The sequence below is a fragment of the Cryptosporidium sp. chipmunk genotype I genome (assembly GCF_004936735.1).
Source record: "Cryptosporidium sp. chipmunk genotype I strain 37763 chromosome Unknown contig_17, whole genome shotgun sequence".
NCBI classification, from domain to species: domain Eukaryota; phylum Apicomplexa; class Conoidasida; order Eucoccidiorida; family Cryptosporidiidae; genus Cryptosporidium; species Cryptosporidium sp. chipmunk genotype I.
Genome location: NW_027125614.1, coordinates 808,266 through 820,579, shown reverse-complemented (window position 1 = coordinate 820,579; position 12,314 = coordinate 808,266). Strand labels below are relative to the sequence as shown.

At 36.7% G+C, this 12,314-nt stretch overlaps 5 protein-coding genes across 5 annotated transcripts; all 5 read right to left on the bottom strand.

Annotated features, from left to right (window-relative positions):
- Window positions 1-280: 280 nt before the first annotated feature.
- ELE39_001332 (uncharacterized protein) lies at window positions 281-1,754 on the bottom strand (the record flags this gene model as incomplete). Its single annotated transcript, XM_067344371.1, has 2 exons — window positions 281-1,473; window positions 1,568-1,754. 2 exons carry the CDS (start codon window positions 1,752-1,754, stop codon window positions 281-283), a joined length of 1,380 nt encoding a protein of 459 aa, XP_067200409.1.
- A 242-nt stretch (window positions 1,755-1,996) lies between these two features.
- On the bottom strand, window positions 1,997-3,778 carry ELE39_001331 (glycoprotein; the record flags this gene model as incomplete). Its single annotated transcript, XM_067344370.1, has 1 exon — window positions 1,997-3,778. The coding sequence occupies one exon, from the start codon at window positions 3,776-3,778 to the stop codon at window positions 1,997-1,999; it is 1,782 nt and encodes a 593-aa protein (XP_067200408.1).
- A 227-nt stretch (window positions 3,779-4,005) lies between these two features.
- Window positions 4,006-5,037, bottom strand: ELE39_001330 (uncharacterized protein; the record flags this gene model as incomplete). Its single annotated transcript, XM_067344369.1, has 1 exon — window positions 4,006-5,037. One exon carries the CDS (start codon window positions 5,035-5,037, stop codon window positions 4,006-4,008), a length of 1,032 nt encoding a protein of 343 aa, XP_067200407.1.
- A 587-nt stretch (window positions 5,038-5,624) lies between these two features.
- Window positions 5,625-10,625, bottom strand: ELE39_001329 (extracellular with a signal peptide and 4 SCP domains; the record flags this gene model as incomplete). The annotated part of the gene is made up of 1 exon (XM_067344368.1): window positions 5,625-10,625. The coding sequence occupies one exon, from the start codon at window positions 10,623-10,625 to the stop codon at window positions 5,625-5,627; it is 5,001 nt and encodes a 1,666-aa protein (XP_067200406.1).
- Window positions 10,626-11,034: 409 nt separating this feature from the next.
- Window positions 11,035-12,129, bottom strand: ELE39_001327 (Low complexity with coiled coil regions; the record flags this gene model as incomplete). Its single annotated transcript, XM_067344366.1, has 2 exons — window positions 11,035-12,039; window positions 12,100-12,129. The coding sequence occupies 2 exons, from the start codon at window positions 12,127-12,129 to the stop codon at window positions 11,035-11,037; spliced, it is 1,035 nt and encodes a 344-aa protein (XP_067200404.1).
- Between the last annotated feature and the right edge of the window lie 185 nt (window positions 12,130-12,314).

Genomic DNA, 12,314 nt, shown 5'->3' with positions numbered 1-12,314 from the left:
CAGAATTGTTGCCAATATTTTAGTGTGATAAGTTAGGATTGTTAAAAAAAAGTCAATCAGTTAGTTAAATTAGAACCTTCTCCTCAAGAAAAATTACAGAAAACTTACCAAATTTTCAATGTATTTCGGAAAACCTGCTCTCAGTCTCCAATAGCCTAGAGGTCCGTGACCATCTTCCGTAGTGTTGGAGGATTTTTTACTATTTTCCGAGCTCAAACTGAACCTATCCAAGTATTCTCTTTTTAGAATTACATTACCTTGAGATTCAAGTAAACAAGTCTTAAAAGACTAGATTTTTCTGCTTACCTATAATTTCTTCGTCTATTGCCATCAAAAGCTTGAAACCACTACTAGAGTTGAATGTGTTGAAAGTCTCAAACTCTTGACTATTTGGAATACCATACACACGGCCCAAAATTTTTCCACTTCTTGCTATATTCTGAAGAAATTCGTTTTCACAAGACCCTCTAGTTGGATTATTCTCATTCAGATTGGACTCGAAGCAGCCGCTGGTGCTTTTGAGCTCAAAAATTTTTCTAGAGCACACAGTTTTCAATATTAGAGTTAAGTAACTCAGGCTCAAGTTCGAAATGGGGACCAAATCCAGGTTCAGCCACTCGCCCTCCTGGTACCTATTTAGGAAGAAATGCTTAAAAGACTTTCCGCTTTCATGTATTACCATCTGGTCCAGGGAAAACTGAATGTTTAGAGCAAGTTCTTCTCCTTCCATCATTCTCAGGCTAACAGGAAGTCTCTCTTTCGGAGGGAACTGGAAAGCAATCTTGAGGAAACCCCTATCTGCCTTTAAGCCAGGAAAATTCTTATCTGAAGTATTTGACATTTGAATCGAGTTACTCTTACATCTTTCCTCAAAATAGTTAATCAAACACTCGAATCTAGCGTTTAGAGGCCTGTTCTTGAAGTTCCACTCAACCTGGAGTGGGTTTAATGCCTCCCCTACATAGGCAGAACCAGAAGCTATTAAGGGAGAGTCCGTTTTTACGATGCTCCCCAATGCCACTTGGGAGTTGTCAGGCATAATTGCGGAAACCCTGAATGTGTTTTCAGTCCAGTCCATTATCAGCTGGAGATCTTCTGAGCTATTCTTTGATATAAATAAAGGAGAACTATCATACAAAAAACCATTGCTCTTGTCCTTGGAAAAGAGATAAATCCTACATTCCTTGATAATAATGTTCAACAAGTTCCTCAAATCCCTACCTATAAATATAATTTTAATCGGATCTGAATTCATTCGGTATTTAAGTCTCATCCCTATGCTGAATCCCCTGGGGTTCAAATTTACGGGGAATCTGAAGGTGCTGAAAAAATTGTTCGTATTTGCAATAAAGTTTTTAACTAGATCCAGGATCTCCCCTGAGTATCCCTCTGATCTTTCAGTATCCTCAGAATTTTCTAATAGGTTCTCTTGGTTTCCATCATTTCTTGATTCTCCCAAAAGAATTTCATGACCTAAGTTAAGTTTGGAATTAATAGATTCTGAGATCACTAGACCCCAAAGGAAAGAGACCCTAAATTTGGATTACCCTCGTATTTATTAACTTACCTTTACCAAAAACCTCCGTCTCAAGGTTTTCTTTTGATATGTAGCTGTCAAAAGCGAAATCTACTTTTACATCTTTCAAGATCTTAAAGGCAAATCTACCATAGTTATTTTCCCAATTGAAATAACAACCAGTTAAAATTAATGAAAAAGTGAAGAAAGAAAAAAGTGAAAAATAGTACTTATACATTATCTTTCTAAAAAGATAATACTAATTTTTTGAACGATTATTATTAACACCAAGACAAAACGTAAAGTTACCCAACATGCACACAGGACTGCATGATTTGATCCCTGTCAGAATTTTTATTAAAAGATGAAAGAATTCCCACAAAATAAAAGGAAATAAATTCAATGTTCTTAATATATTGTGGTGTTAAGAATAAATTTTGTAGTCTAGACAAAATCTCTAGTAGAATTAACCTTGATACTTTAAAACCAAGATAAAAAGCCATCCATCCATGATCCTGAGCTTGTAGATTTAGTTGTAGTTGTAGTTACGGCAGTTGTTGTAGTGGTAACAGGGTTTGTAACGTTGTACTTAACCATTGAGATTTCATCCGAGGGAAAATAAATCGAAGGAGAAAGACCTCTGTATACCTTCCAATAAACTAAAGGTTGATATGTTGGACTATCTTGTACAGTTGCTCCATTCAGGTCCTTATTAGGGATGTTGACACTTAGTGCGTAAACACCTTTATAGGTGACATAAAGCTTGGGCTGCTCTTCATCTTCTTCTATTCCTGCATCCATAGAAAGCTTTGACAAAATTGCGTATCTAGCAATCAAATCGGAGTCACTGACGGAAGACCAAGAAGATGTCGCGGTGCATGTAGATTTGACAAGCGTACAAACCTTAGAACTTTCTGTTCTATCCAAAGTATTGAATAACTTAGAGCTTAAGATAAAGATATCCCCGGAAACCCACTCTCCTGGATTTGGAATCTTGGTATAGCTCATCGAAGCAGTTTGCGACGATGATGGGATGGAGACAGAAATGCCAGTTTGACTGAAGTTAATAGAGGCAAAGAGAGTCCCGCTGGAAGTTATGGAGAAGGAAATGGGATAGTTACTGCTTACTGGGGAGATAAAGCCGTATCTTAAGAATGATACATCAGGCTTCCATGAGACTGGAGAAACTATGGATACTGATGTAGACTTACATGAACTATCATAGCTCATTAGATTACAAGTAGATATTTTTGGTACTTCAAACTCATTTGAGTACCTCCATGTGGTTGTAAGCTCCGCTCCAGAGTTGTTTTCAAGAATTGCAACAGCAGGAGTATTAAGGTTTCCAAGCCTTGGAACAGAGGCTAAAATAGTCATGCTGGAGACTAGAATCAAATATATAAACGCTTTAGTCCAGGCTAAAGTAAGGTTTAGTGTTGAGAGACTCTTCATTTCTGTATTATACATTACTTTGTCAAAGTGATCTTCATTATCTGAAGTTAGCTCTAAACAACAAGATTTAAGGTTGACTTTAGCAAGAGTTAAATAGTCAACATCAGACAAAGTAACGGTAAGTGTCGATGAAGCCAATAAAGACTTGCTAATGGAGAAAGAAATAGATGCTGATGCACTTTGTATGCTTGGAACAATAACGTATTTTTCCGCTTCAACTATCAACTTCGGAGGCGAAGTTGTGGTAGTAGTTGTGGTGGTAGTAGTAGTTGTGGTAGTAGTAGTAGTTGAAGGAAGTGAAAGGGAGCTATGAACGTTGGTAATTCCCTGTGACACTGGTGTGGAAATAACTTGAGGAGAAGGGTTGTACCCAGAATGAATAGCTCCATATCTAGCATAACCACTTTCGCAATAAATCTCGTTAAAAGAAGCGGATGGAGACATTGGAATGCTTCCCAAAGAAATATTTTTGGAACCAAAAGGACTAACGTGGATTCTATCTCCACTAAGACCAATAATCACAGAACATCTGTTATATCCTGATATTGATGGAGTCGTAAACCTAGCAGTATTTCCAGAAAATGTTAACTCAGAAACTCCTCCTTTACATTTAAAATTAGCTACAGTCCCTTTACTCTTCATTTGTAGTTTAAAAAGAGCATCGCTATCAGAGTTAGGAATCATAGTCATTGCCATTCCATTTCCAATACGACCACCGTTTCCAATTACATTAACATAAGTTCCTCCCCTCCCTTCACATTCCCCATCTTTACTAAGATAACACCATTCAGGAAGTCCGCCTCCTCCCATATTTTAAGGTCAGTAAGTTAAAAAAGAAAATCAAAAGTATAGTCACTTTTAACTAGTTAATGAAAGAAAATAGAAGAGGAAATTAAGTCCAATGGTGACAATAGCGTGTACATGGGAAATAACTTATTCACACAGTTTTGGCGGCAACTAAAGGCATGGGAATAATTTAAGGGTGGGAGAAAAATTTTATATTATTAATTCCTAAATTGGAAAAAGGTGTAATTTGACTACTGACAGAGCTTGAAAGTTGGTTTCAGCATAAATAGGAGTTCTTCAAAGACAGGCGAACGCTGAAGTCTATATTTGAGCATGCATGAAATAGTTTGCACATAATGCTCAACATTCTTAGAGTGTTTGGTGTAATACTTGGTGGATACAAACAAGTGGGTTTTCCTCAAAATAGATTTATATTCATTAATAACCTTGGATACAGTCTTTGTAACTTCAAATATTACTCTCTCAAAAGTATTTTTATTATTTTTGGTAATATTTTTGAATCTATAAACCAAAGTATTAATTTCATTCATTAAAGTAGAAATTCGACCAAGAATTTGTTCTTGGCTTGAATAAACCCTGTATTTGATATTATAAAAAGAAATAGTCTTCTTCAGTATTGAGATATTAGTCTGAAGATAAAAGAATAAATCAGAGGTTTTACTTTTCTGGTCTTTAGTTTCGTTTCCTGAGTTCTTTTTTACTGAATTGTAATCAGAGAGATCGTTTTTCTTTTCATAGAAAAGCAATTCCTTGGCCTTTACCATTATCTTCAAAATCTCATTAATTGTATTTCTTGTGTTGATGCACTCCTCTAAATTGTCCAACATTGAAACCGATGAAATTGAATTGTACTCTAATTCAAGAATGTCGTAAATATTTGTCAGTTCAGTCAAGCACATACTAACTATGGGTAATATCAGCTTATCCACATTATCTAGAGAATATTCTGACATTTTATCCTCCATCGCATTCGTATTATCTGTTTCTAATTCAGCTTCAGAATTTACTTTACTATCCACCTCTTGATTATCCACTTCCAAAACATCAGTCTTTGCTTTCAAATCCAAACCTCCAGATCCGGAACCCCCGTTTACTTCATTTTTTACAGCCCGTTCTGACAATCTCAACAAACTAGTCCCTTGAAGATGTGCTAATTTGTTTTGGATTTCAAAATTGGAAGAGAAAATCACCAAAAAAAGGGAAAGTGCCAAAATTTTGGCTACAAATAAGGAAATAAAACTAGTTTTCCGTATTTCTGTCATTAATCACCATTCACAATGATTCCGTTTCAAACCATCGCAAATTTCAATGTTAATTATCAAATGATTTTTTTTTATTCAGTTTAATTAATTCCAGTTTTGGCGCCTTGTTACGGTTACTTGGGCATTTGTCAACATTTTTAAAATATTTATCGATTTCTTTGATTTTTTAAGTATAATTACGTATTTTTCTGCCAATTTTTTCATTGATTTAAATTTATTTAATTTAATCATGCGAGAGCTAGTGTGACTACTTTGAACAAAAAAAACATGTTTGTATAACTCAATTTCCTTCCTTATTTATTGATTTAAAAATTTTTAGAGTTTACTCAGAACTTATTTTTGATATCTAAACTGCCACTCTCAGCTTAGCTGTTTTTCTTGTCGGTGTTAATTCGACAATTTATTACTTTATATATTAATTCAAAGAAAAAGAAAAAAAGCAGATTTTTAGGCGGGAACTCAACATAATAATTAACGCCGTATTGTTTATTGATGAATCACTTTGGTTTAATTCTCAAAGGAGTAATAGAGAAAACATAGCCAAGATAAATGAAGACTTACTTTCACACAATGCCTAGCTAATTAGCCTAACCTCTTAGCGTTTTAGAAACGCGATTAACTTCAGACAAGGCAAAGCTTATTTTCTGTTGAGCAGCTTCTGATGTTCTGAGCAAATCCTTGCATATGAAGGATTTGGGCTCCTTATCACAAGGACATCCCGGATTCTTTGGGTAGACACTGCAACTGCACTCTAGACTAAATATATTCCTCGAACAAGGACAGCCTTCAGATAAGGCTTGTCTCCCGATGCAATTAGGATTTACAAACTCAACTGGATTTTGCAAATCTCTTCTGCAAAGTTTTAACGCCTCGCATTTCTCGCTCTTTTCGTCTCCACAGAAGCAGTTTTTCCTATTTGGATATGCGTAGCATAGAGTGTGAGCTGAGCATTTTAATGGATTGGCGATACATTTCAAGGACAATCCATTGGCATTGGCCTGATCAATGCACTCTTGCGAAAATTCTTGTTTTGATTTACCCCTTTTCCCCTCGAAGTTACTATTATCATGGGTTGAGTCTTGACCAGAACTGTCCGTTGTGTTTGTAACTGTATTAAGGTAGTGGATTTGAGTCTTAGCTACTTCAACATTATAACCATTAACTTTCTCGCAATGTCCGTTTCTACGTACCATTCCGAGTTTCCAAGCGTCGGTTGGTGTTCCCAAGAACTCTCCTGAGACACATTGGCACTGATTAATTGTAAATTGTATAGAGTTGTCCTCATCATACAAAGCAATCTTCTCCGATTCCTCAGGAGTCACTTGGGGAATACAACCTTCTGAGCATAATCCCGAGCTACATTTCTTAGAAATAGATGAGATACAACTTCTACTGGAAGAAAGCTTTGCAACCAATGGAGCTGCAAGCTTGCTTGGATTCTGACTTATTCCTACACATAGATTTTCACTGCAACATGTTGACCCTGAAGAACATTTTCCACAGGGATGGGCTTGTGATTCAGGTACATTATTCTCCTTTGCTTCTGAGATTTTTATATAGGGATACCTATTTAGATTAACCCCAGAGTCAAATTGACAAACCACAACGAATCCAGCGTTTGGGCATCCCTTAACAACTGAACAACCTACTGAAGAAGCTGTTGCTTGAGACACTGTAAGGAAATCCATGACTCTTGGTGTTATTGGAATTGTTCCGTTATTTCTTTCGTAAACTTCCTCAGCTGAGAACCAAGAATCAACAACCTTCAAAAGAGAAGTACGCTCGTCGTACTCTTCACCTATTTCAGAAGAATAAACAACTTCACTTTCTCCTCCTCTGTATGGGAATTCATGAGGACTATTGTTATTCCTTCCTGCCAAGCAAACTGTAGCCCAATTTTGAGCATATCCTTGTAGGGAATAATCCCACTTTAACATATTCATATTGACTGTATTCTTACCTAACTTGCTTCTTTTCTTATTCAAAGCGTAAAGGATAGGCCTCGAATCTAGAACCGTTAACTTCCCCTTGAGTTCAGTCTGTAAGGCAGCTGAAAGAGCTTGAGATACCGTATTTCCGTTCCTACCGTTAGAAATAAGTTCCAAATCCAATAAATTGTTATGTGTCACAAGAACGCTTGGGGAATCTAATCTAGTCGTGTTTACACTTGTACAGCTTCCTCTAATCAAAGCTTTACCATCTTGTAATAGTCCTGACTGAGGAGAACTTCCACTCTTTTTTCTACTGCATGTACATTGGTTAAAAATGTAGTGGTCATAGAAAGGATCACTTTCCTCCAAAGGCTTTAGACATTGACCTTTACAGTTCAGATCTTTGCAGCTCTTGTAAAAAGTGGAACTACATGATTTTCTATCCTCATTACTAAGGGAAATATCATTGCATACAGAAAAATCTTGTCCAACACTGTTTCCACCAACACAAAGATTATTTTCACAGCAGCTTGCTCTAGACCCACAACAGCTACAAGGGGCTTTTGGGATACTTAATCCATCTTCTATTGGTTTAAATGGATATTCTGTTTTATCAAGATGATTGAACTGGCAAACTACAAAATACCTACCTTCAGGGCAATTTGAAAATATTGAACATCCAACAGAAGTTGTGTGAGCACTAAATAGTTGTTTTGCTGAGTCTGGAAGAGACTTTCCATATTTATTTAAAGATTCTAGGAAACTTTCAGTTTGAATATTTCCATTTGTTGAGATGAGTGGTTTTGCCCAACTTGCTACTATTGATGCCACATTATTTGGGAGTAATGTCTCATTAGCTGGAGATAAATAGGTTAAAGGAGGTACTCCACTTATCTCAAAGAACCTATTCAGAGATGCAATTTGACATTGCTTCGCTGAAGATTTGGCAATTCCCTCCAACGTGAAGTCATAAGCCAGTTTGTTCATGTTTGTTGCGAATTTACCCACAATACTTCTAAAGCTATTGATTGCAAGCAAGAATTCTTGTCTAAACTTGTCAGTTAAGTCTTTTTGAATAAAAGAATCATCTTCCGGTAAGTCCATGAAGACATCGGACAACAATGTGATGTTATCATTGTCCACAGAGAATCCCATCCTTTCGATGTTAGCAGTTATATTACCTTCAATAGATTCCATTACTGTCTCACCGTATTCTTCTTCAAAGCCTGGAAGTTTGAGACACAAACCATGAGAATTAACCAAACCAAAGATATAACCATAAGTTGTTATGGGATGTGGAGTAGAAACTCCATCTATCATTAGCATACGGCTAAATCCATCAGTGGTTACATTCCTATTGTAAATTTCCTCAATAAGAGTTTTGTTAAGCTCTAAAGCCTCTGGATTTGCAAAGGCAAGTTTACCCATGTTCTCTGGACTAACACAGTAACATTGATGAGCTAAATAAGAAGTGCTTGGATTCATGCAGTTAACCTGGCAATTAAGTTGGTTACAGGGTCTCACAAAGGCAGATCTACAACCTCCACTCTGACGGTTCTCCAAAATAGGGGGGACAAAAGTAACGCTAGATTGGGAGATATCGATTCCAACACAAAGATTGTTTTCACAGCATGTAGATCCTCTTCTGCAACGACCACAAGGTCTTCTTTGTTGAAGGAGTAGGAATGGATCAGCTTCTATATGGAGATAAGGTAGGTCATATTCTAGATATTTGATGTCCAAAAGCTTTCTCCTTGAAATGGATTCTTTAACATGCATTGGGTCTTTAAAGTTTGGATAGTTGTATTGGCAAACAAGAACTGTCTTAATTCCATTTAGCTTACAGTTAGTTGCTATAGAGCACCCAACACCAGTTGCTTCTGCTCGGAGAATCATTCTATAGTTGTAGAAATCCTTTCCGAAGTTATTTGTAACATTGAAGAAATCAAAAGATTCTCCCTCAGAGTACCAACTTTGTATTGCGTCTTCGATTATCTGGATTGGATCAACATTTCCTAACTGGATGTTGGCCATTTCCTGATCGTCAATATCAACTGGAACTGAGGAAGTCTCATTTAACAGGTACAATGTCTCACCAGACCCTCCTCTGTATGGCCATTTGACAAAAGGTGGAAAAGTCCCATTGATCCCCAAAAATTCAGAGTATTGATTTTCAGACTCACAGATTTGTTTTGCCCTGATTCTGGAATAACCCTCAAGAGTAAAGTCGTACATCAACATTGCCATATCAGCAGCAAGTTGAGATGATCTTATAGTGTTTAAATTATTCAAGATTGCAGACCTAATACTCTCTGAGGAGATAATTTTGACTCCAATATTTACCTCTTCAGGCTCTTTTTCTTCATGAATACCACCTACATCTGGAATTTCGATCACTTTTGGAGTTTCTCCATTAACATTTCTGCAAACTCCGTGGAGATACACTTTTTTATTCTTCCAACCTTCAGTATAAGACAACTGGGGGTCGAGGGGAAGTTGATCAAAGAGAAGCATATCTTCAATCAGTTGTTTGGAAGTACACAAACACTGATTGATCAGAATTCCCTCAGGAATCTGATGCTTATCTACGCATGCATCTGGACAATTTGAGTTTGAGCAGGTTTGGTAATACTTGTCCAAGCAGTATGCGAGGTCATCATTATTCTCCTTAATCGGATCTGAAAAGGTGCATTTTGGACAAGATGATCCGATGTCTCTTCCAACACACAAATTTTGATAACAACACTTGGCTCCAAAGCCACATCTTCCGCATGGCTGACGCTGAGGCTCAGTAAGGTTGAAAGCCTTGTGGATATGAGCATAAGGAGGAACTTCTGGGTCAGGCTTATCACTAAATTGGCAAACCACGACGGTTCCAATATTATCATGACAATTTGTTTGGAAGGAACACCCAACAACTGTGGTCTTGGCTAGAACAAGTTGTAAATATGGTTCTGCATACTGGAAAGTATTTCCAATATCCCATTTAAAAATGTTTGAAAAATCTGTTTGTCTTGGCAAGAAAGAACCTGTATTATTCCACTGCTGAACGAGGTCGCATACCTTGTCCATTACTGTTCTAGGATCCGCATTATGGAGTTGTGGAGAAGTGGCTATTAGCTCTCCCTCAGCCCCTTTGTAAGGCCATAAATTGGGGCTCTGGAGAACTTCTCCACTAGAACATATTCTTTGAGCAGAGTTGGTTGCATACCCCTCAATTGTGTAGTCCCAAGCTAACATGTTCATATTTGCGGCTTTCTCTCCCTCCACAGATCTGATCTGATTCATACAATTTAAAATTGCTGCTCTGATATCGGGGATGTTCTTTGCAATATTCTCAGGAGACTTACCAATTCTTGAGTAGTAGATGTTATCACTTTCCTTAAAGGTTTCACCATTGTTTAGGTGTAAGTTCCAGGTTTCAGACATATCATTTTCATTTGTGTTTGTTCCATCCAACAGTTCAACTGTTACATTTGCATTAATCTTCTTCTCTACATCATTATCGATGCTAAAATAGTTTTCTAGATCTTTTGTGTGGGATTCAGTACTACCTTCTTGATTAAGAGCTGGGTCACTTAAAATGCTCAAATCCTGCGAGGCAGAAAGTCCACAGTAAAAGACTGCAAACAGAAAAACCTTTTTGAAAAGTTCCATTTTCAAAGTCGTTTTGTGAGCCTTAGTATTTTGAGATTCTTGCAATCTATTAATTCAATTAAAAATCCTCTGAATTAGAAGAATTAAAAGAAATTAGCACAGTTATACCACTGCAAAAAATAGTTGTCTCTGTTGTTCTAGTGAAGAGTACAGATTTGGCTCATAGTGCCCCAAATTAAATCCAACATTCAGCAAACAATAGCTCGAAGTACCAGAATTTTAGCGCCAATTAGATACGAGTCAAGATTGAGAAAAACAAATTAAATTGCTCGAAAGAAAGAAAAATCGCAGACGAAAAGTTTTTAGGAAGATATTTAATTAGACAAAATAATTTATAAGCAACAGAGAAGCTATTTGTTAATCATTCTTGATTTCACAGTCTTCCCCCTCTTGATCTGCGGCAAAAAAATTAGATGAAAATAACCTTTTGAGGTAAGAATAGAGTAAAAATCATCTTCGAGTTGAATTCCCTCGATAGCATGTCTACCTGCTCATTGAATAAATTGATCATTTCCTTTACTTGCTTATGGATCTCCTCGACTGTTGCATTCCAGAACAATACCTTTTTATTATTGTGAACGATTTCACGTAGGAAGGTTTTTGAGATTTCTTCATATTTGGTAATCAATTCAGAAGTCTCAGTTGCTGAGTATGAACCGGTCTTGGTAAAAGCATTAACTTTTGTTCTTATTGACTCTACTTCGTTAAATTGCTGTTCTAGTAGAGAACAGATTGCGGAGCACTTTTTTACTTCTGGACGAAGAGTGTTGTTGATATATTCTCTAGATTGGAGCAGAACTTTCTCGAAGTTAGCTAGGAGAGACTTCTTTTTTGCTCTAAATAAGCCCTTTTTCTGCCCCTTAATCTCTATGTACTTTTCAACCTGGTTGCACCAGTTTGTAAGTTGACCCATAGAGACTTCTAATTGCAATCCTAGAATCGGCGGTATTTGGGAAAGCCTGACCATATCCAGGTGAATAGGGAGAAGGCTTTTTGAAATCTCATCTAATGACATCGATTTAGCTTCAAATTTCTTACTAGAAGACTTTTCTACTTTAGGGACACTCGATTTTGGAATTTCCTTTGCTAGTGAGGAACCTGTGGCATTTAGGTATTGTGCAAGTCTCTCAGCAGCAACTCCCTGGCCAATCTCCTCAACTATTTTCTTTTCCTTAGGTTCGAATGGATCAATAGAGACTCTTGGGAAGTCTGCTCTCTGGTTCTTAGCATTTGAGTCCTTTCCATCCTTATTCTTGGAGGAGAGATAAGATTCTACATAAGTTGGAGCGTTTGTCACATTTCCAGCCTTGCTTTTAGCATTTTCTATGATTTTCCTGACATTTGTCTTTTTTTTATGAGCAATCTCCAAGTGACGGCTATATATTTCTCTTCCAGTATATGCAGATCCACATTCCTAAATAGCAAAAATCAAAGTGCAAATGATGAGTAATAACTATTTTACAGCAAAACTAACCTCACAAACAAAAATTTGAGTAACATCCATTTTCAGAAAAATTACTCTTTTTTTGTCAATCTGAACTTTTTATTCTAATCAATATATCTTAAGAATTGTCAACTTTGTACAGCGCATGCGAATTTTGGCGCCTAAATGTGTAGACTTGGATATACAAGTGTAAAAAAAAGTTTAATTAACTTAAAAAAAAATTTCTGGGAGAATAAATCTATACA